The 22,710-nt window shown below is 49.0% G+C and overlaps 1 protein-coding gene across 1 annotated transcript in view; it reads right to left on the reverse strand.

The window, feature by feature from the left end:
- Positions 1-481: 481 nt before the first annotated feature.
- The window catches only part of LOC109290293, a 55,148-nt gene continuing 32,919 nt past the window's right edge, over positions 482-22,710 (reverse strand). The window contains exons 2-8 of the mRNA XM_019506718.1: positions 20,354-20,552; positions 12,327-12,517; positions 10,306-10,503; positions 7,198-7,362; positions 5,459-5,593; positions 3,639-3,731; positions 482-1,177 (exon numbers count right to left, since the gene is read on the reverse strand). Of these exons, the coding sequence (XP_019362263.1) occupies positions 635-1,177; positions 3,639-3,731; positions 5,459-5,593; positions 7,198-7,362; positions 10,306-10,503; positions 12,327-12,517; positions 20,354-20,552 (1,524 nt within the window). The 3' untranslated portion in view covers positions 482-634. The remainder of the gene's footprint in view (positions 1,178-3,638; positions 3,732-5,458; positions 5,594-7,197; positions 7,363-10,305; positions 10,504-12,326; positions 12,518-20,353; positions 20,553-22,710) is intronic.

Raw genomic sequence — 22,710 nt, forward strand, 5'->3', positions numbered from 1 at the left:
CCCACCGTTAAGTCTTTTTCCCCTCGACTGCCTTGTACCCTAACCCAAAGCACTTCAGAGTGCCCCTCCCCTGACTCCTTACTAATTGACGAGGCTGTGTATTCCTCCTTAATATGGAGTGCCACGCCCCCACCTCTCTTTCTCACACAGGGGCCAGGGGCTGAAACACCCCTAGAAGGATCTCATGGCACCCCAGGGTGCTGCAGGACCCTGACTGAAAATCACTGTTGTGTCATGTGACCATGAGTCAGGGCACTAGAGAGCTGTAGACATAAGTCTTCATTTTATAGCCTAAATGTGAGGCCAGTCCAAGGCACCTGGATTGACATCAGGTTATTTTAAGACACTTCACAGGTTAAATCTTTCCTGTTGGAGGACAGTGAACCACACCCTACAGTGCATGTCACCCTTCCCTCCCTGAAACACCACTCAACACACCCCCGGGAAGAACTTCTTATTTACACATGCACACACACAAGCATAATTTATAAATTAAGGGCAGTTTAATAACCAACAGCACCACTGAGAACTATAAATCTGAAGCACTAAGTACAAACTGGCAGATCCACGTTGGCTGTTGGGTTAGGAAGAGAACGGTTTGTAGGGGCTTGAGCATGTAGGTTTCTTGTTGGGATCACACTGTCCGCTGCACTTTGGCTTTGCTTTCCCTTGTCAGCGTGTGCTGTGCTAGCCTCTTCTCTCCTCTGGCTGAAGGCAGAAGACCCATTGGCTCATTCATTTCGCTCACAGGGAGGAGGTGGACATGAGCTGGTGGGGAGCCAGCTTCCAGGCTTGATATTGGGTGTTCTGTGTCCAGGTGCACCTCAACAGTCTCCAGCCTATCCAGCTGGTTGTCCCCAGAGTTGGGTAAGCTCTCTGGTGGGTCAATGAAGGACAGGACGTCCCCAGCACTGATGTCTAACTGTGCGGGTGCCAATGTGTCCTGGGGAGTTGCCAGGCTGCTGGACAAGGTGCTGTTTGGGGAGGAAAGGGCAGCGTTGGCCAGCAGATTGTGGGCACTGGAGCTCATGGCATGTTCCTTAGGTTCCAAGGCAGCACTGGCAGGAGGGCTGGACTTGCCATTCATCAGCCGACTGTTTCTTTGCACAAACTCCTTCCTCAGGGCTGCTACATGCATCTGCAGCAGTTCCCGGTGCTGCCACTCCATCTGCTCAACCTGAAGGCAAAGCCAACTAAGAGTCAAACAGAAAGGCAGGCCTCATTGCCTTCGAGGGATGCAGCTGTTTGCTGGATCTGTCACTGGGAGCTGACAAGGGAAGATTCCATCTTGCTATCAGTCCTGCATCAATACCGTACCAGCCATAAAGGAGGAAGCCAGGACTTTTTGCTAACCATTTAAAGCAGGGGTGTCAAAGATATGGCCTACCATCTGGATCCAGCCCACAGAGCCATCTTATCCAGCCTGCAGGGCTCATGGAGGGGCCAGGAATTCAGGGGTGAGGCAAGTGGGGGCAGGTTCTGCTCCCAAAATCTGGGTTATGGAGGCCAGTGAAGACACATTTCAGGGGTGGGAAGCTGAGTGATGGATATGTTAGTCCCTATGGTTCCCTGAGCTGACAGTACCACTCACCCCCAGCTGCTCGCCCCACTACTGGAGATGAATGTGGATCTGGACTGCAAGAAGCCCCAACCTGGATCCAAATCACAGGGCCCAGTGAATTTGATACCCCTGATTTAAAGGAATAAATCTGGCAAACCCAGAAATGCTTCCCTTACTGGTGCAGAACCCAGCAGTTGTTTAACAGCTAAAAGCAACATTGAACAAACACTGAAGACAGAGTGTGAAACTGAAATCTGTATCTAGCTGACACAACAGGGAGAAATCTTGGGCAGTGAGGTACACCATTATCACCTGAACTGGAACTGAAGCAAGGCCCGGCCTGGGTTAACATTCTTACCACTTTGCAAACGTCAGGAAACCACAATGCTGGGGCACTGGGGCTAGCAGCAGCTGAAAGGGGGGCGGGGGAGAAAGGCAAACAGCTGCTGAGTCAGCAATCTCTTTCTCTGCAGTAACCTAGGTCACCCTTAAGCACTTTCCTGTATCGAGTCCTCCAACTTGTGAGATCAGTCTGTAGTAGTGACAGGAATGACTTTGCCGCTGCAGAAACAGACCCTGAGACCTTTCAAAGGTCCATCACACTGAAGAAAAAATTGATGCAGAAAAACAGCATGTAGTATCTCTAAGCACGTAGTGTAGTGCTACTGTTGACCTGCAAAGGGCCCTACTGACCTAGCAGCTCTCATGCTGCTGTCTGCTGTTGCTAACCCAGGAACAGCAAAGTGGTTACATGGTCCTGACTCCTCCTTCTGTCTTCTACACCAGTGGTCTCCAAACTTTTTTGATCGTGTACCCCATCAGTAAAAAATGTTTGAGCACACACCCCAATATATGTATATTTATTTATTTATAAATTATATAACGGTACAAAACACCTTTTTGCTCTCACTAAAAAAATATTATTTTTTCCCGCACCCCAATGGATCGTCTTGCGCACCCCACTTTGGAGACCACTGTTCTACACAATGCCACAAGCATCCAGGGTCTCCATGGCAGGGTAGAGCCTGGAGGGCTGCAAAAAAAGCTGATAAACAGAAGGAGGGGCTCTTCCTAGGGCTGCTGTTGTATAAAAATAAAAGAACATCTTTATACCACAGCTGCTCCAGTCCCCAAAGATTTCTGGGGACAGAAGCAGCCAAAGAGGGTGCAGGCAGGCTGGCAGGCTGTCCTGAGGAAGAAGCAGCCAGGGTCTGAGGGGAAAGGGGAGAATGAAAATAACATCACCAGCATGAGGAGCTGAGGGATCAAAATAGCCGGCAGGAGGCACCTATGAGCTAAATTACTAACCTCGTCATTTTGGCTTGTCATCTAACTTAGTTTTTAATCATGAATGCTGCTCAGTGTATTTCCCTCAGCTGGTTGGTCAGTTTAACTTCCTGGTTTCAAGCCCTAGTGCAGTGTGATTGACTTTGGGTCAAAGAACCACAGGTAATTTGTAACTCCAAAAAATATTTCTGAGCCAGATTTTCTGCTGGTGTAAGCTGACATAGCCCTACTGAAAGCAATGGTGCTGCTGCACTTCAAAGCAGGAGAAAAAAATAATATTTATATTGTTTAGAATACAAATCATGAACACAATTATATGCGTCTCCTTTAAACCCTACCTCTACAACAGAGCTGGCCAATACATGGTCTGTGGGCTGCATCTGGCCTACAAGAGGTTACCCACCAACACTCCCTGATATTGCTGTAGTGATTGGGGGTCTCTAGCCTGATGCCCATATGCGCATCCAGGGGGCAGAGGAGCTTGGACGGTGGGTCAGGGACTCTCACTGCTCCTGTGGCAGTGGTGGCAGGGGGGCAAAAAGGGGCCTGTGTAATGTCACTGGGAGGTGAGGCAGCATGTGGCCTGTGTGGTGTGTAAGCCAGGGCCTGAGACTGGTATGGCATGCAGCGGCTGGCTGCTCAGAAGTTAGACAGCCCTGGTCTAGAATGGTTGGCTCAGGAATACTTGGCATTGCACCTTTAACAATATTCCCTGAGGTTTAACCACCTTGAAAAAGTCTAATGGTAATACATCTGGGTGAGCTTTCCAAGGGGAGGGAAGGAGACCTACCATTTTGCTGACTTTCTTTTCCAAGTCATCCGAGGCCTGGTACTGTTTCAGCTCCTCTGCCATACGGATATTAGCTTGGATGATGCTGGCGATCTGAAACAAAAGGAATGCCCACCAAAGAGATGTCATACAAGAGGAGCCCTTGATTCTAAATCACAGTGAAGCCATGTTCAGCAGCAATCAATGCCTTCAAGATGAGCCACAGGTAAAGTGGGTCAAACACAGTGCAGCAGACAGCCTACTGGATGGAGAATGGTGTCATCCCTGTAGGTATTGGGACTGTAACAACCACTACCTCTGCTTCACTATTGCAGTGCCATACAGCTCTGCACCGTGGGCTATGTGAAACCTTCTCTTTCACACCAAGCTTCAGAGGTCACTTCTACATTATGCAGTATAAATCTGGAGGCTTGACAGTTTACTGGATTAACAAGATCACTATCATCTCTGGAGACCTGGGTGCAAATTTTGACTCTGGTCTCAATATAAATGTGTTTGGTGATCTTGCTTTTGTCCCTCCATCCCACAGCACCACACAGTTCTTCTTAGTGCCAGTCCTTGTTTAGGAAAAGCCCTGAACAGTAACTAGCAAGGAGGGCTGCAGGTCAGGACTGAGGTAACTTGATGGGAAGGAGCCTGAACACAGTCTACTTGAGCTGCTGCCCGTGCTACCAGCTACCTGTTATCATAAAAGCTGTATTTGCACCCAATAAAACTAGTGGATGAAAATCCTGGTATAATCCAATGAAGCTCACAAGATCACAAGTTAGCCCAATAAGTTTTCAAAGCCCTCTACACTAAAGACAGCTGAGAATGGAGACTAAAATACACTTTTTATTCCTATCTATTGCAGAGGAACAATGCTAGTTTACCTACCCCGCATTCCCTGAGTGCCGTCCTGAGTTTATGTTGGCTCTCCACACTATTTATATTCTGTGGCATTTGGATCCTGTATGCTTGCACCCAAAGCTGCACTGTGGTGGAAATGGGAGTTAACAGATTACATGAATTAAGGGTGAGAAACAGGACACTTTTGTCCTTTACATGCTTTGTAGCCTCTCTTCCCACATGCCTGAGAGGTGCCTCTCTCTGTGCTGTCCCACTCTATCATTGGCAATAATCTGAGGGTTTGGAGCAACAGAGGCCTGGTACAAAGTCACCAAGAAAGAGTCACAAGAGAGAAATCAAGCCATATCTGTAAAACTTCCATTTCCCATCAGCCACATCCTTTCACATCCCGCTCAGCAATGTTATTGGGCAACAGTGCACTGAAATAAGTGCTGTGAAAGGGAGAAAGGGAAGCCACACTCCATGTGCCTCCACCTAGAGCAGCTGCTGTGAAGCCCTGTGTAGACTGGGCTGTAACATAAGAACAGGGGGCACCAAGGCCCACTGGAAATTACCTTAGCTAGAATTATTCCCCAGTCACCTCACCTTCCACTTTCTTCCCCTACAGCAGTGGCCAGGAATGCTTCAGGAATGGTGGGCCAAATTACCCAGCTCAGTCTGAGCTGGACTGGCCCCTTCAACCTGGCTGTCATCATTTCTCCCTACTACCAATTCTCCCTGCCACCCAGTGGAGGTGGCTTCTCCCTGCTATCTGGGCAAAACCTTCACCACTGCCGAAGCCCCAACCACCCAAAACCTCACAGGCTTTGTGGTTTGGATGGAGTGCCTCCACAGGTCATATCTGGCCCAGAGGCCATAGGTCACTGACGCCTGAACAATAGTGTTTCCAAAGCTGAGGCTTCCTCTCTGCAGTTCTAGGAGGCCTAGCCAGCCATGCTGGACAGCCAAGCTGCATACTCCACTCTACCTACATGTTCCTTCAGCTGCAGGATTTCTCCCCGGAGCCTGCATTCCATCTCCTTCTTCTCCTCCAGCAGCTGCTGGTTCTGCTGGTGCAGTTCAATGAGTTGTTTCTCTAGCAGGTTTTGATCCAGACTCTCGCCAGACTGTGCAGAGAGGGAGAAAGAGGCTTGTTAAGGTTAGCATGGGAAGGAAAGGGCAAGGGAATATGCACTGTAGATCATCCCAGACTTAAGAAGGTGAGGGTCTGACTCCCTGCTTCTGAAGTGGCTTGGGGAACCTGCATGGACTGCTTTGCAACCTATGGAAAGTGCAAACTAGAACAGTGTTTCTCAACCTTTTTTGTACCAAGACCCATTTGTAAACATCAATGGCCAGTCTTGACCCAGTGCCCCTCATTTGCAACCCACTACTCCCAGGCCCCAGACCCCAGTCTGTAGGGCAGGAGGAGGGTGTGGGGGGCAAGGTGGGCTGTGTGTGGAATATGGGGGGCGCCAAACAACCTCTTGCAGGTTGGAACTCCTGACAACCTGCAAGGGAAAAGCTATGGTGTCCCATGTTTTTCTCCTTTAAAAGAGAATCCATTTTAAAGTTTGTTGATCCTTTTTTGTTTGTGACCCTTTCAAATATTGTAACATTTCAAGTTTGTAAAATTTCTCCCAGGTGGAAATGGGAGAAATTTTACAATCCGTGTCTGACAAAGGGCACGTGCTCCCCAAAGCTTGCAAATAAAAACATTTTTTGCAAGGATCTAGTTGGACTAATAAAAGATATCACCTCCCCAAGAGTTCTGATTACTTCTGCCTACAGACCAACACAGCTACAACCTGTAACTCTGAGATTTGGCATAGAAGCATATAGCACACATAAGATCTTTCCTCAGTATTTCTGCTGGACAGGGCAAGGAGCTGACCAGTGGTCTGCACTGACTGAAGAAAAAAGCAGGGAAGGGAAAAATCATCATTAAAAGACAAAAAGAGCCTATGACTGATCAAAGGTAATACTGAGGTCCAAGGAATTGAATGATGCCCATTGCAGTTCCAAGAAGACAGCTTAACAGGGTGTTAACAAACCTAACAAAAGAGAAGGTCCCCAACGCCCTTCATGCCCCGCCCTCCACACACATCACACATACGTGTGTGCGTGCATGCATGTGTGTCAAGAACAGGGGTGACAAATTACAACCCAAGGGTTTTTTTTTCTCTGAACATCAAGCACTTAAAACCAGAAGCTTAGAAGCATAGCCTGTGACCATCCCACCTCAGGGCTCACGTGGAACAATAGTGGCTGCTTTCATTGAATTTGCCTTGGAATCACAGACTTGGAAGAGGCCTCAAGAGCCATGTGGTGCAACCCCTTGCAGAGCTGCAAGATTCTTGTGGTCCTTGTAGCAGGGGTAATGTAGTGCAGCAGAGATTTCTGTCCCATAGCTCCTGTAGCAAAGTAGCTTCAGTCATACACACATTCAGAGGCTCATGTATCTCACCCCGCAGCCTGTACTTTTACTCTCCCCACACGCACTGGGTGTCCACTCTGAGTTTGACGCTACCTACTAAGCACCCTTAACCACAGCTTCCCTACAGTGCCACATGGGAAATCAAGAAACAAAGAAGCGTTGTGCAACTTGGCCATACAAGAAGCCTGTGGCTAAATAGGGAAGTAAACACATCTCCTAACCCTCAGATGGATACCTTAACCACTGGGCCATCTGTCCTCCAAACAGCCTCCCTAAATCCCATTCCCTTCTTACCTGCCTAGACACTGAATTGGGTCCATCTTCAAAGATAATACTGCTACCATCTCCATCAGGGTCCATCAACACTAGTGTCTGGTGGGCAGGTATGGATGAGGAGGATGTGCTGAGCCCCACAGTCTCCTCTGCTCCTAGTGCCATCCCACCGTTGAAACTACTGTCCTTTGAAAACAGAAGATAGAGTGAAATGCTTCGGCATCAAGAGCAGGACCCTAGGGGTGTATTAGAAACACCTATCTGCCTTTGCAGCCTGCATCCCAGGGACATGGCACACTGACCTAAAGAATGCCCCTTTCCTCTTCAGAGAAAGAGCCCAAACAGGCAAAAGTGATTATTGATCCCTTTAGGCTCTGACATAACTATCAGCACAACCCCTCCCCATGAGGAATCCACACAGGAAAGTCTGCTTCAAGAAGCTGGTTTTGTCTTTGGCTCTAAAAGCTGTGAGGTTGAGGCCCATTCATCCTGTTTACCAGTGAGTTCCAGATTCAGCCAGCACCACTCTTGTGAGTGACAGCCCCATCATGTGAGGGGAAAGGTCTGAAAACAGGTTGCCCTGGTTCTCAAAGGGACTTTGAGCTCAGCTCCCTGCAGCAGACAGGGAGGGTCTAAGCCAGGTGTCGGCAATGAGATGTAGGAGCCACCTACTGGCCAGCTGAAGAAAACATGTAAATTACATAATAAGCAGGGATCTGGGTTTTCCATTTCCTATGGGAAACAATGTGAATTTTCCCCTTTAACTGAGAAAAACATGGATTTTTCATTTTAATAGAGGAATGCAGATTTTCCATTTTTGCAAAGGGTTCACTGCAGGCTAGCAGAGTTCCAGCCTGCAAGGGGCTGGGAGAAGTGGGAAAAGAGAGGTCAGGCAAGGGGCACCGTGCACACGTACACATGCACATGGCTGCTAGACAGCCTGGAGAGCAGCTCCTGCAGGTAAATCTGGTGGGGGGAGGGGGTATTGAGGCCCCCATAAGGAGGGAAGGAGTAGGGCAGGGCTGGGGCTGCTGCCCAGCCCAAGTGGTGTGGGGCCTGGGGTCCGCGGCTGGAAGGTGCAGATGCAGGGCCCTGGCTGGGAGTGGGACAGAGCCATGGGCGGCTCGCCTGGGTGGCAGGGAAGAGCTGGCTCCTCACTGCTGCGTGCACTCCCAGGGGGGTATGGGGGGCATATGCCCCCAGATCTGTAAGCGAGATGGGGGCAGGTTGCCCTCTGTGGACTTGAGCTCTCTGCCCTGCTGCCTTTCCCCCTGGGGCCTCTGCAGCTCAGTGGGAGGGACTCAGTGCGGCAGGGCAGAGTGGGGCTGGGCAGGGAAGCTCCTTAATGCTGCAAGCCCTGCGCCACCCTGGTGAAACGCCCCCTGCCCACCTGGCAGCAGTGGGGGTGGTGGCATGGAGTTGTATCTTGCCAGAGACCTGCCAGTGGCAGCAACATGTTCCCTGCCCAGGCTCACTCTGACTTGCCACGCTGGGTCCCGCCTGCTGGGCTGGCAGGGAGGTTGCAGGTAGGGAGTGAGGGGCACCAGCAGGGACTTGTAATTTTTAGACAGAAAAAAGCAGGATCCTTGATAATAAGCATGCTCCCCAAGGAGCTTCCGTACCAGTTTAAGGTGCTGACCATCATCTACAAAGCCCCTGACAGGCTGTAACCCTGTTACGTGAGGGACTCCCTTGCATTGCCTGAATCATGCTGTGACCAGAAGGGACAAGGCAGTGGATGGTACACAGGACAGTGCTCGCTGGAACCAGAGGCACTGTGAGCTCTGTGAAGAGGAATTCCCTGCCCCAGGGAACCAGGCTGAGGTTGTATCTCTCCTATGTGGGGGCAGAATGCCGGATGCACCTGTGTACATTGATTTTATTCTGACATGGGCAGCCCTGAGCGCCCTGGTCCCTTAAAAAGTGCTTGCCACCGGGATATAATTATATCAAGAGTGGAGCAGAGAATGCCACCAGGACAGCAATAAAAGTACTGCTGTATTTAGTGCCTAGATATTACAGGCACCTAATGCCACAGAATGAGATTAAAGACACAGACTGATGGGAACAGCTTTAGTCTTCTTGCATGTTTAAGGAAGAACCAGTTTAAATTGGAATGGGCCCCTCTGCTCTCAGGAAGGATGGTCTTTCCTGTTCTAACCAGCTGGAACAGGGTGGAAGGGAGCAATAATTCTTTAATCAAAGGCGGATGCTGAATTAGATATTTTACATAATCAAATAGCAGCTACATAATCTATTAGCTGCTTGGGTATACAGCAGTGATTCTCAACCAGGGTGTCTCCTGGGGTGCCTTGAGATCCTTTCAAGGGTGCCATGGGTGCATGCAAACATGATTCACAAGATAAACCCAGAGATTTCAAGTAAGAATCCTTAGTGTCAAAAACATTCTGACCTGCTATGGACTTTCTAAGTTCCTGGCAACACGAAAATTGCTCTATTATTTTTCCACAGTCAAAAAATGAGGGAAAATTAAGAGCTGGAATTTTCTGAAGGGTACCTTCCGTCTAACGATGGGTGCCTTGAGTCTAAAAAGGTTGAGAAGGTATAGAGGAAGGGAATTAAATCAAGTTCTTGGAGAAGACCAGCTATACAAAAGAAGGAAAAAACATCCCAAGCAAAAAGAGGACAATGCCCCATTGAACTTCTGAGTGAAGGCTTGATAATGTAAGGCGTCGTATGGACACTGCTGTCCATACAGGATCCTGGTATGGCTTGATCCAGTAGGTTTTGACAAACAAAATCTTAGTTTCAGAGTGTATACATGCCCTTTGTTCTCCACTCCTTCCTGTATACCTCTCCTTGTGGAGAGACATGGTGGAGTAAGCTGCTTGCCTCTGCACCTGGATGGCAGTGCTGTTTAGTGTACAGCAAGGTGACTGGGGGAAGGGCAGGAGAAATAGCATGAGACACATCGCATAAGAAAATTAACTCAAGAGCCACCTCCAGCTCTTCCTATCATGAGAAGAAACTGCAGGAGCAGCCCCCTCCCAGATGACCTGCTTAGATCCTGCTCATGCAGATCTAAGCACCCTGTGCATGCTCTAGCATTGCACCATCCCTGGCCTGTGCCCTTTGGTTTGAACAAGCCCTGTGCATAATCAAGCGTACCTTGGCAGGGCTGCCCAGCAGGCTCTCTGTCCCCTTATCAGAGGTGGCAGCAGGCGATCTTGATGCAAGGACATTTTGGGCCAGTAATGCACCTATGGACATCACATCAACATTGGCTCCGGTAGAGACATTGAGGCCACCATAGGCCTTAGGATTGGCTTCGGCACTGCGTTCATAATACTGGCGGCTGTTGACATCCTACATAGAGACAGAGGCCGTGAGAAACAGTTGTGGAGTGAAAGCTGCTTCCACTTTGTGCTGCTAGACAAGGGTCAGCAACGTTTTTGGCCAGGGTGCCAAAAACACCCCAAAACTGACCCACACCTTGATTTGGCATGCCAGGGGCAGACTGCAGGGGAGCTGTGAGGGGCCTGTTCCTTGCTGCTGGTGGCAGCTGCATGTGCACCTCTGGGTGGATGGTGGGGGAAGGGCTGGGGTAGTGCTGTCTCAGCCCCTTCTCTGCCCTGCACCCCAAGGTGAGTATGCAATCGTTGCTGGCACAGAGCTGGTGCCAGGGCTCTGGAGCCTGGTGCAGCTGTGCAGGCTGCCTACCCCCTGCTGCAGCTGCTGAGAGCCTGGGCCAGCCGTGGAAGGCAAGCCAGGAGGTTGCAAACAGCTGTACCAGGCTCTGGAGCCCTGGCCAAGCTCTGTGGTGGTGGTGGTGGCTGCACAAGCACCTTGGGGCACATGGCAGAGAAGGGGCTGAGGCAGCACAACCCCAGCCCCTCCCCCACCATCTGCCCAGCAGTGTGCATGCAGCTGCTGCCACAAGCCTGCCTAGGGCTCCAAAGCCCAGGGCAGCTGTTTGCAGTCTCCCAGCTGCAGCAGGGCTTGCAGCCTCCTGGCCAATTGCTGTGAGCAGCCTGGGCTCTGTGGTCAGTGGCAGCTGCCCAGAACCTAGGTCAACTGTGGTTTGCCAAGCAAAACAGCTTTGTGTGCCAAGCTCTGGCATGTGTGCCATGAGTTGCTGACCATGTGTCTGGTCGATATAAAACAAACCAGGGCCACTGTCACAGGGTAGAAGACAGGGTTAAAAATCACATCTGATCCCCGGCTCTTAGGCTTCTCTCTTCATCCATCCTAGTGGTTATGAAGGTGGAATGACAACCCATGGGTCTGCAATGGGGCTTGAACTCTCGGCATGCATCTGATCTGTGCTCAGCAGCTAACAGCTGCCTTCAACGGCAGACACCACAGAGGTGTTTGCAGGCTCCTCTGCACCTGGGGCACACAGAGCATTTGCCCTCCTGTTCATCTCCTGACGTGCACAGTCTTGTACATGACTCTCTACATTTTACCCATAGATCCCTATAAAATGTAGTCTTTCTGTAGGGATTTCCATGAACTCAGCTCAAGGGGCTTTATGAGGGTGAACAAGTAGCATCAGCTCCATTTTATAGAGGCAGAAAGAGAGATGCAGACAGGGGATGTGAATTCCCAAAGCCACCCAGGAAGTCAGTGGCAGAGGCAGAGGCAGAAATAGAGTCCTTGTCTCCCTGAACAGTACCCACTGAACTCCCAGTCTAGGGCCCTATCTACTTCTGTACCCTTTGGGAGCAGGGCCAAGATGTAGAACCAAGAGACAAGCCAAAGGCCAGGGCTGACTGGACGGACCGGGATGTGGGGGCCCAAAGGTTGAGGCCAGGAGATGAGCCAAGGTCTGGGTCTGGCAGAACAATAGTTAGAAGCCCAAAGAAGAAACCAGTGAAGCGGCCAAGTGTCAGGAGCAACAGGAAGACCATGTGAGCACCAGGAGCAAGGAAGAATGTGTGTTGACCACTGTCCTACCCCAAGTACCTGGGAGCAGCTTCCAGCAGCTAGCCCCACCAAGGCACCCAATTCAGGCACAGCCAAGAAGGCCAGCCAGTCCCACCATTTGCCTCACTGGCCCCAAGTGTGACAGACCCTGGTCCAAATCATCTGTAAGACAGCCCCGAGTCTCCATCAGAACATCCATGAGATCCCAGATCACACCCTCCCACGGGGAGATCTTCTAGGGTCCCTCCTGCTGCCCCAGGCACCTGTGCAATCTGGATCTGGAAGGTGGTGTGGGGGTTCCGGAAGTGGGTCTTGTAGTGCTTCACCGCCTCATCTCGCCGATTGAAGCCATTGCGACAACGGTAGCAGTGCCAGTGTGCCCCTTTGAACTTCTTCTCCCCTTTGATCGTGCCTACGATCTCGCAATGGTTGCAGCAGCGCAGGATCTTCAGCCCTGATAAAGGCAAAGCCCTGGTGAGGATCAAAGGGACCTTGTGTGGTTCTGCTGCAAATGCTAGTTTGGGTATCAGAAGCATGGCATTGGCAGGCAGGCTCCCACTGACTTCACTGAGAATGGGATCAGGCCTTCCACAGAGATTAACACCCTGCAGCTGACTGAGCAGGGCAGAAAATGCCCCTTCTTAGAGAAGGGAGGTTTAAGAACATATCTGGCTCAGCAACATTTTGCTGCAGCTGGTCAGCTCAGGGAAAACTGTCTAACAGTTCCTGCTGGAGCTAACAGCACTGTGAGCCCCGATGTACATGGACGGCCAACAGCCACCACTGGTTCCAATGCTATGCCACATAACCCTTCTGCAGCATGGTTAATCAATGTGAGGTTTTATGGCCTGTCTCCACTAAGGCTTCCAATGGAGTTTACACTGACATGCCCAATTCTGGGCTTAGTAAAAGGAAAAAAAGGCTGCAGGAAAAAAGTGAGATTCTTTGCTAATATTTGCCAGGTGTGTCCTCTCTTACAGTAAAACACCCCCAGCACTTCCCACACTCTATTAGTCTTAACTATACACTGGGATGAAAATAAAGAGAATGAGGACATCTCAGGGCCATGAAAATGAACACTGACATGGGAATACAGGAAGGACTGTGATGATCCCCCTAGGCCATCAAGTCCAGTCCCCTTCATTCACAGGCTATTATTAAATGAAGGAATCCCCCAAATCACTATTTCAAACCATCCATCACCCATAACTACAAGGAACCATATCTGAAACACCAGCACAAAACTCAGCGTGCCACAGGCAAAAAGCCAGAGAAAGAAGGGCACTGCCAATGCCCTGCCACTGCAATGACTAATCCATACCCTCATGGTAGCAAACATCTAAACCTGATTACCCTCACTGTCTGTTCTGCAGAGAATGTAGCCTTCTAGCTGCTGTCAGTTATATTTCCTCGGTGCCCTGCCTCTGATGAGTTTTTTTTTCTGTGATCTGTGTGTAATCTACAATTATGCAATGGTGTGCGTTCTTTTTCATCACTGGTCACTTAAATGGAGGGCAAAAGCCCTGTTTAGCCTGCTGGAGCCAGAAATCAGAATACTTCTGGATGAGGGAGAAGCAGAGCAGAGTGAGAAATGAAGATGAGACATGAATGTACCCCATCTTGAGCCCTGAGGCACTGATCTGTGAATGAGTATCTTTCAGGTCTGTAAAACTACCTGAAACCAAAGCTTACATGTAAAGAATAAAAAAAAAAAGTCTTGACAGGAGAATGGGGAGAGAGCACAGGCTACATGTGAGATCTCAAATGGGAATCCAAGTGAACACAAGCCAAACATGTAGAAGACAACACCCAGGAGAAGGAGCTCTAGATACAAAATAAATGCCAGGAGTCCTGGGAACATGTAATACAGAGCAGGAACCATGTGAGAAGTCCCAAAGGCCCAGTCCCTCTGGGATCTATGGCAGATTGCCAAGAGCCCCAACATGAATCCTCACAGAAGTAAGTGTGGTGAAGATCAGGAGCCTGAGCCTGCTGAAAGCTCAGAGAGAAGCGGCTGAAAGGAACATTTTGACGGTGGACCTTCCGCTCCTGTTGGCAGTTGGGGTGAAGGAGATCTGTGTGAGGCCCTGACTTCTGGGGCAGGATGCTGTGCACGTGAAATCTGATTCCAGCATCCTCTATGTGGGGAATTTAAACACCACAGACATCCTAGCAGCATTAAAATAAAGCCAGCAGTTTCTATTAATAGCTCCACTCCAGTCTACCCTCCTACCACAATACATCCTTGAGCTGCCGGTCACTGGCTTCCTCAAGTGCAAGGTGGGCTAAACAACTGGCATATTGATCTGAATTAATTTGCCTGACAACCCGGATGGAAAGCTGCTGACAACTGCTGGCAGAGCCACCAGCACTGCAGTGCTTTTGGGACTGCAGCAGGCCCCTGGCTACCTCTAGTAAGACCTGGTTTCTTCGAAGAAGGACAGGGAAGGGGCAAGGCACCTTGGGACTTCAGATCCCTGGACAAGAACAGGGATGCTCAAAGGGGGGAAGACAATGCAGAGGACGACAGATGGGGTCATTACAGAACTATGAGGTAGAGCTAAACCAGGCCAGCAGCCAATAAGAATCCTGGGAACCTGAAGCACCGCCCCTCGTACGAGGAGCTCTGCAGAGGCTGTTTTACAGGGCCATAAAAGCCAGCCAAGCTGCTAGATTTATGGCTTGAATTTTGCTTTAGGAGAAGCAATACACTCCCAATGCAACACCAGTTCAGAGCCAATGCCAAGCGCCTCTGCAGAAGGAAAAAAAGCTGCCTCTCAACATCAAGGGCTTGTTTCACAGCTTGGTCCATCATCTGCCCCGTTCTCATCACCTTCCTTTCTTTCTCTCATCTAGGAGCTCTGTTCCTGCACCAAGATAAGCCTCCAGCTAGATCTCCATGTGCTCTCACTGCAATGGGAGATGGTATTCTCTACTGTCCTCAGACCCTTCACTTAGCTGCCTAAGTGGAAACATTGCTTTTTGGAAAATCATCCCCTTCGTAATGGTCTCTACAGTGCTCCTACCTCCTGCGAGAATGGGAGTGGGGCTTGATTCATCATTTCCTCCAGTACCATGGCCTGGAGCAGGTGAGGGGGTGACCAGGGCAGAAATTCCAGACACTGCCTATCCTGTGGGATGCAGTGATCGTGCTGTTGTGATTGGCACGGTGGAAACCCATGCTTCCCCAGGCATCAGTGGCTGGCCTGGGCACGGAGCTGCCAAGCTATACCTCCAACTCCCTCATGCTGATTTCATACTGGTGTATGTATTTTAGGATTGGTGGAGTTACCGGTGATTCACATTCATGTGAGCAAGTGAGGGTTCAGATCCTGGAACTCTGTGCACGAAGCACTGGCACAAGAACATAGGTGCTGTCATCCCAGATCACAGCCCCGTCAGGCAGCCTGCCTCCAGCAAGAGCCAGAACCAGGAAGGAAGTAGAAACATAAAGCAGTAAGTTAGCAGGTCAGCACTGTGCCTTAGAAGCAGGGAGGTAGGAGGACCTCTCCCTGGCCTTTACAGGCCATCACCTTGTGCCCTGAAGCAAAAATAAACTTAGCATCTAGGCTGGGCCAGAACTAAGAGACCAGTTTATGGGAAATGAAGGGGCACTGGAAAGAAGGGACCTCCCACAGATGTACAGAACTGTACTGCCCAGTGCCCTACAGCAGATGGGGCAAGCCTCTACTGGGGCAGTTCTCAGGCAGCAAGTGGGAATCATGTCATTTAAAAGCAGCCCTACTACAGATGGGGACAGACTGGGGAGAAAGCTCTTTTTACACATCTACCATGCTCTTACAGGTCCTAGTCAGAGTTCACTTAGGTCAGGGATGGTCAACCTGAAGCACATGTGCCACAGGTGCTATGGAAAGCTTTTGTGTGTGGCACGCGGCAGATAGGCCAGGGATCAGAAAGTTGGCTGGGTGACATGGAGGGAGGGTGCAGGCTTAATTTCTAGTGCAGCTCCCAGAAAGGTTGGCCGCCATTGATCTAAGTGATCTGGATGAACTGGAGAGTGTGGTCCAGCAGTTAGGGTTGGGAACTGGGATCCAGGATTCCTTGCTCTGCCACTGACTGGCTGCATGACCTTGATCAGGTCAGTTCATCTCCTGGGTTCTGTTTCCCTTTCAGTAAAATGGCAGCTGTAACATTTACAACTCGCTCCTGCCTAAATCTCTGCTCCATCCCTCATGCACCCCATTTGGTTCCATGCAAGACTCCCCCCAATCCCTCCCTTTGAAACCTCCTCCCATTGTCATCTTTGTACCTTCTTCTGTGCTGCCCTATACATTTCCATGCCTTCCTTCTACACAACTGTGCTGTGTTACACACCTACCTCATACTATTTGGAGCAATTTAGCTCTCCGAGGCATGCCTCAGGCATGTCTTCCTCTGCATGCTATAATAACAGTTTGAATAGTACTGTAGAAAAAATAATCAATGGGATGTTAGGAGCAGTTAACTGTATTCACAAAGTACTTTGAGGCTCTTGGACAGAAGATGGTGTCACAGGCTGACAAGCTTTGTCTGCAGTTCACCCTTGGAAGTGTTTAAGGGGGCTCTGCTGACTTATAGGGGCAGGTAAATCATGAATCCCCCCCATCTTGGGTACAAGACAGGTATGTGGCAAGCACACACATATGGTGTGAACTGAAAAACCTTGGAAAAGGGACTCCAGGAACTCTAGCATAGGCAGTTTGAGCTTCTCTTTATGATATTATACTAGTGATGTCTTTGTTCCTAGAGCCAAAGCACAGGGAGGGAGGAAGAGAACCAGGTCTTCACTTTGAGCATGACCTTCGCACAAAATACAGAGAGGTTTTACCTCCTCCTCAGGATTCTCTTCAATCTGTGATTCCTCTGGATCAGATGTGTGCACTTTTATGTAGGACAATGAAGCTGTCACCAAGAGACCCATTTATCTAGTATTCCTTCTGTCATACTCACTCCACTAAAGATGAAATAATCCTTTCCCCACTTTCTTTCTCTTGTGTGTATGTGGAGACAGAAGGACAAATATACTAAAAATAACCAGTGATCTGCTTTCCCAAAGATCCCTAATCAGCAGCTAATAAATCACAAGAGCATCACTTCCGAAGGACACTTTCCAAAGGGTTGCTTTCAGTGTAACAGATGCTTGTTAAGCTATGCCAGTCCCACCGCATTTTATCCCATTAGCAGCCCAGGCTCCCTACCCCGGTTACACAGCAAAGTGCAAACTGCAATAACCAGCGTGCTTCCCTTAGAAAGAAATCAATCCACGCACTAGCTCACACTGATGAGAAACAGATCCTTTCAGAGGACTCAAATGCTGCACCTCAGCTACTCCCATCTACTGCAGAAGCACCTTGATTCAAGTCCCTGCAGCTGAACACAGACAGCCCTCAAACTATTCTAACTTGTGCTGGGGGCCAGCTAAAGATAAAGAAAAACAAAGGTAACAAGGCCATCAGCTCAGTTCTCCGGAAGCGATAAACTGGCTGATGGTAACTGAGGCTCCTAGCTCTCCAGGGGGGAATGACACAGTCTTCATGAAATCAAAAAGTACATAATATGTAAACTACCACTAAAACCTCCACTGGGGAACATGAGCAATACCTGGACACATGAGAGTGGGGGATCAGTATGAAGACTGGGGAGGTATAAAGTTATATCGGTACTGGCTCATGATGGGCCAAGTAACTTATTCAGTTACCACCCTGTGAATGGAACAGTCACCCCAATACCATGTTCATGAGACTTTCCTCCTCTCCTAAACCAGTGGCAACCTTTTTGGCAGGTGTGCCACAAATTAACCCTGAACCCTCCCCAAGTGCCACTCTGATCCCTTCCCTCTACCTGATCTGCTGCTCTTTCTGCTTCATGCCCTATGCATCCTGCCCAATCTGCTGCTCTGCTTTCTGCTCCATGCCCTGTCTACCACTGTGCTACCTGCCTGCTCCCCAGTCTGAACCAGCACTGGGTATAATAAAAATGACAGGAATGTAAGAATTGCTTGACTAGATCAGACCTCAGTTCTGCCAGCATCCTATCTATGACTGGCCAGCACTAGCTGCTTCAAATCACCTTTGATGAAGATATGTTCTGTGGATACCTTCTGCTGATGCAGCCAAGGGGATTCTGGCTAGGTAGAATTTAATGACCCACACTGGAATTGTGCCAAACACTGGACAACATATTAGGTGTCCTAACCCTATAGATTTCTGCTCTGCTGTGTCCTTCTTGAGATTTGGAGCATACACAGCTGGGCTTTTGGAGGCTGGTTTATTTGCCCTCACCTGATTAAATCTGTTGTTCTTTAAACACAAAATCTATTTCTAAAACATAACAGAAAGGGGCACATGACTGACTCAAGACTGCGTTGTTGAAGCATCTTAAACAGGTTTATATTAATGCTATATAGCAGCATCAATAAAATCTTCTCTCTTTACAAAATAGCAGGCCACTTGCCTGCTATTGTATCTGCAAACCCCTAGTCAAATATAGTATTTCTGAAAACTGAATTACGATCCACTGGAAGCAAGCAGGAACCAAGGCCCAATTCTATCTCTTGCATAAATATAATAGTAGTTCAGTCAAAGGCAATGGGCCAGATTCTAGCTCCTAGCACAGCCAGCACCAAGCAGCTAGAAATCCAGCTTTGCTTGCCTTTACTGAGGTGAATCTCTGGCTGGAGCAGAGCCAGTGCAATGATACTGCATGCCCTCTCCAGTGCAGGGTGGGAACAGCCTGATAAAACAGGCCATAGCTTGAGTGCCTCTGTGCTCCAAGCTATGTTTGGCTGCCTTGGGGCCATGGGTAGCCAGCCATTGGGCTGCATTAGAGCAGGCAGGGAAGCAGTCTTCAGCCATCTGCAGAATCAGGGAGGGGTGCTGAGTGCTATTGTCCCTCCCCTTTGCACAACTCTGAAGCTGAAATCAAACCTGCAATAAAGCACCTGCCTGTCTTGCAGCTTCCTCCACATTAATAGCAGTAGATCAGGAACTAGGATAACACCTTGCCTGACCAAGGCTGAGATACTGCCCAAATATTTCTATTTAGTTTTTAATTCTCTCTCCCACTGCAGGCACACTTATGTGTACACACACACACTATCTAGTGCCTATAAAGCCCTGCCCAGATGCTGTAAAAGCAAAAGTTCCCTCTGTCCTTTTCCAATTTAGCAAGCATCATCTCCTTATTTCTGTTTCAAAGCAGAGACCTGAGTCTGGAGAATGATCCCCACTGTAGCACAGCAAATTTAAAGTGATTCAAATGTTAAGCCTACTGTAAGACTAATTCCTGCTGAGCTCTAATAGGTAAGCAGGTTCAGTCCAGGCCAGTAATGTCTGAGAGCGCTTAGGGACGTACACAGTGGTGCACGAAATGCTGCTGCTGAGACAGCAGGTGGTGCTCTTCCCTCTGAACAAGCACTGACCCAGTGTTTGACTAGGACTGGATGGGCAATTATTTCAGGCGGAGGGCAGCTTGCTGAGTTTTGGCAAGCCATCAACGACCACATGACAGGCAGCCAGGGGCATATAAATATTCATTTTCTAAATTTTTAAGAGCCCCACGAGTCGGATAGAATGGCCTGGCAGGCCGCATCTGGCCCATGGACCGCATTTTGCCCACCCCTAGACTAGGAGGAGCTAGGTTGCCATCAAGAAAAAGACCTAGTGAACCACCCAGACCATCTCCTTGGCAATGCCAGTGATCTGCACATCCATGTGCCTACCCTTGATGTGGTTATTACAACTTCCTCGACACCTGTTGCAAGATCATGGACATTAGCTCATATGTTCTGACCAGATTCCAGTTTAGATCATGATGTTCTGCCTCCCTAAAACTCACAGTTGAATATTGGGTACTTCTTTACTTTCTGTCCCAAACCAGTGCTGTCTGCACTTTGCCAAAGGAAAGCAGACAAGGGGCAGCTGTGACAGTGGTATTGTGTCATAGGCACTTGCCCACCAGGTCCCAGACAGAGACCCACTAAGTCACTTCACATGAGCTGCTGAACAGGCATCAGATAGTGGTGACTTTCAGTCCCCACCAACCCAATCTGGATCCAAAATGGTAATCTATATCCCTATAGCATTAGGCACTGCCTCATATTTATTTTTGATGGGGTGTGCATCAATGCTGGAGAAACTGGCCAGTCCCCACCTTACACAGAAACTTTGGGACATGTAGGTACATCTACTGTGATTCAAGGACCTTTGCAGGCTGCAATTTCAGTACACAAAGAGAAGTATCTGCAGACACTACAATCAACCTAGCCAAGCCTTTAAAAGTAGCGTCTTACCTGCAAAGTCAAGGCCCTTGTCCACGTGTTTGACTCGGTAGTGAGCCCGGAGAATGAATGGATCCTGATAAGCCTCAGAAATGCTGCAGAATGGGCAGTGCGTGTGCCTCCCCTTGACACTGGCAGCACACTGGTCATCTTGGCACAGGACTGGGTTGTAGCTGTGTTCCGTCCCTTTGATACGTACTGAAGGATGAGCCTGGTGAGACAGGATGACATGGCATGATTGCAATAGCACACCGAGCAGGTGGATTGCGATGAAGCAGTCTGAGAAAACTTGGGCAGCTGGGACCTCCTGTAGGGGACTCAGGAGCAAGACACTGCAAAAGATCTTCCCCCAGCTCTCTTAAATGAAGCCACACAGTACAGGCTTGGAAGGTAAGGTGTCCACAGCAGGTCAGTCTCTGCAGAAAGTGCTACAGGGAGCAGGACAGGAGTACTGAGGGTGGGGAGCTTCCTGCTACTCCTGTCTCAGCCTCTCCCTGCAGGATGTGCTGTATGATTTAGGAGTACTGGATATAGGATCATACCCAGCTAACTCCAGTCTCTGCCTCTTCCAGCAGGAAATATTTTGGGGCATTCTGTAGGAGCAGTGAGTGATAAAAGCACCCTGCCCCCAACTTCTGCAATTCTGGTCCCTCCCAACACAAGGCAAGATGCTGTAGGAAATGGCATAGCCACACAAATTATTGGGTGCTCCCAACTCTTCCAATCCAGCTTTTTCTTGCCCCACCTTACTATTAAATAAAATCAACAACTTCAAGATTCCTGCCTGTGCTGTACATGGTGGGAACAGCTACAGTCTGAAACCTAACTGATCCAGACACAAAAACGACAAGGCAAGCTCTGGGATCTGATATGAAGAGGTTAATGAGTCTTTGAGGTCACCTCCTGTTGGGAACGCTCCAGACACTAATGCTATTAAAAGAGACAGAATATTGCATCCGTCATGAGAGGCAAGAGCTAGGAGAGGGCAGAGCTGAGGCCTGAGAATCATTAAAATACAACATATCAGAGACTGCAGCCAAGGAAAATGCTGCACTGAGCTCTTTTTCATTTATTTACTTAATTGTTGTTCCTCCTCTTTTCCCCGGGAAGACAGACCTTTGTAGAAATCTTTCTTGCTGCAAATCTGCTGTTCCCTGCAGCTAGGACTGCAACAGAGTTGATAGGGGTAAGCCCACCACATCCCTGGTTAAACATCTTCCAGAGAAGGCATGCAGCAGAGTTGGACTTTTACTGCAGTGCTGCATTGCCTGTCACTGCCTCAAAGCTTCTCAGAGATTTCTTGGAGCTGTGTGCACATATATGGGACACTCTAGCTAGGCATCCCCAGCACAGCCAGCCAGAGAAAAGTGCTCAGTGGCGGCAGGCAGGCAGACTTCAGTTGTTCCCTCTGACATACCGGGTCAAAGCAGCAATTCAGAAAAGCAAAACTGGCCTCATTTCTCCCTTCTGCCACTCTAAAACACACCTTCAGACAGATATTTGGGGCTTTATGTTAATGGACCAGCTCAGACCTTCCTCAGCATGAGGAGTCCCAGAGTATCTGCTCCACTTCTCATGTTCTCACTGGGGTCCTCCATTGCAGAAAAGCTCAGCCAAAGGGCACAGTTCCTGAGCACAGCTTTAAGCATGGAGTATCTGGGGGGATACATCTTGTCAAGGAACACCTCTACCACCTTCAGCCCAGTGAGCATAGATGGTGCTATATGCTGGCCAGGAGTGGGTGTCAGAACAGACACATCCCAGTGTGTTCCCCTCAAAGAAGCATTTCAGCAATGCAACACGACCTTGACCCTCTCTAGCATGTTACACCTAAGGGCCCCAAAGTGTTTTCTAAACACTAATTAATTATGCTTCTTTGTTACTATTCCCAGATGAGCAAACCAAGATACAGAGCAGCAAAGTGACTATCTTCACATTGGGTGGTGAATGAGTGGCAAAGCCAAGAATGGATCCCAGAAGTTTTGACTCCCAATCCATTACTGTAAGCAGTCACCCATTGTCCTTCCCCACCTGTGATGTGTATAATGACAGGTCTTTGGCTGAATTCTCTGATAATGTAACTTCAGCAGCTTCAGTGGCAATCAAGTCAGGAGAAAATTTGGTCCCTGAATTACATTTCAATGTACAATTCTATGGAGCTGGCTGGTCAGGATCCTTCAGGCTCCAAAGGAGGAAACATTCAGAATTAACCTGTTCAGCCCTAAATTATCTGCTACTGCATATAACATGCACCAACTGGTGAATTCCTTTGTAGTCAACATTTGTTCTAGGCAACACTGTTTCAGGATGGAATTACAGTCATTACACTCCTCTGACTGCTGCTACACAAGAAGAGTTGAGTGAATACT

This window comes from Gavialis gangeticus, unplaced genomic scaffold (genome assembly GCF_001723915.1).
Source record: "Gavialis gangeticus isolate Ggan-Ray unplaced genomic scaffold, GavGan_comp1, whole genome shotgun sequence".
NCBI lineage: Eukaryota > Metazoa > Chordata > Crocodylia > Gavialidae > Gavialis > Gavialis gangeticus.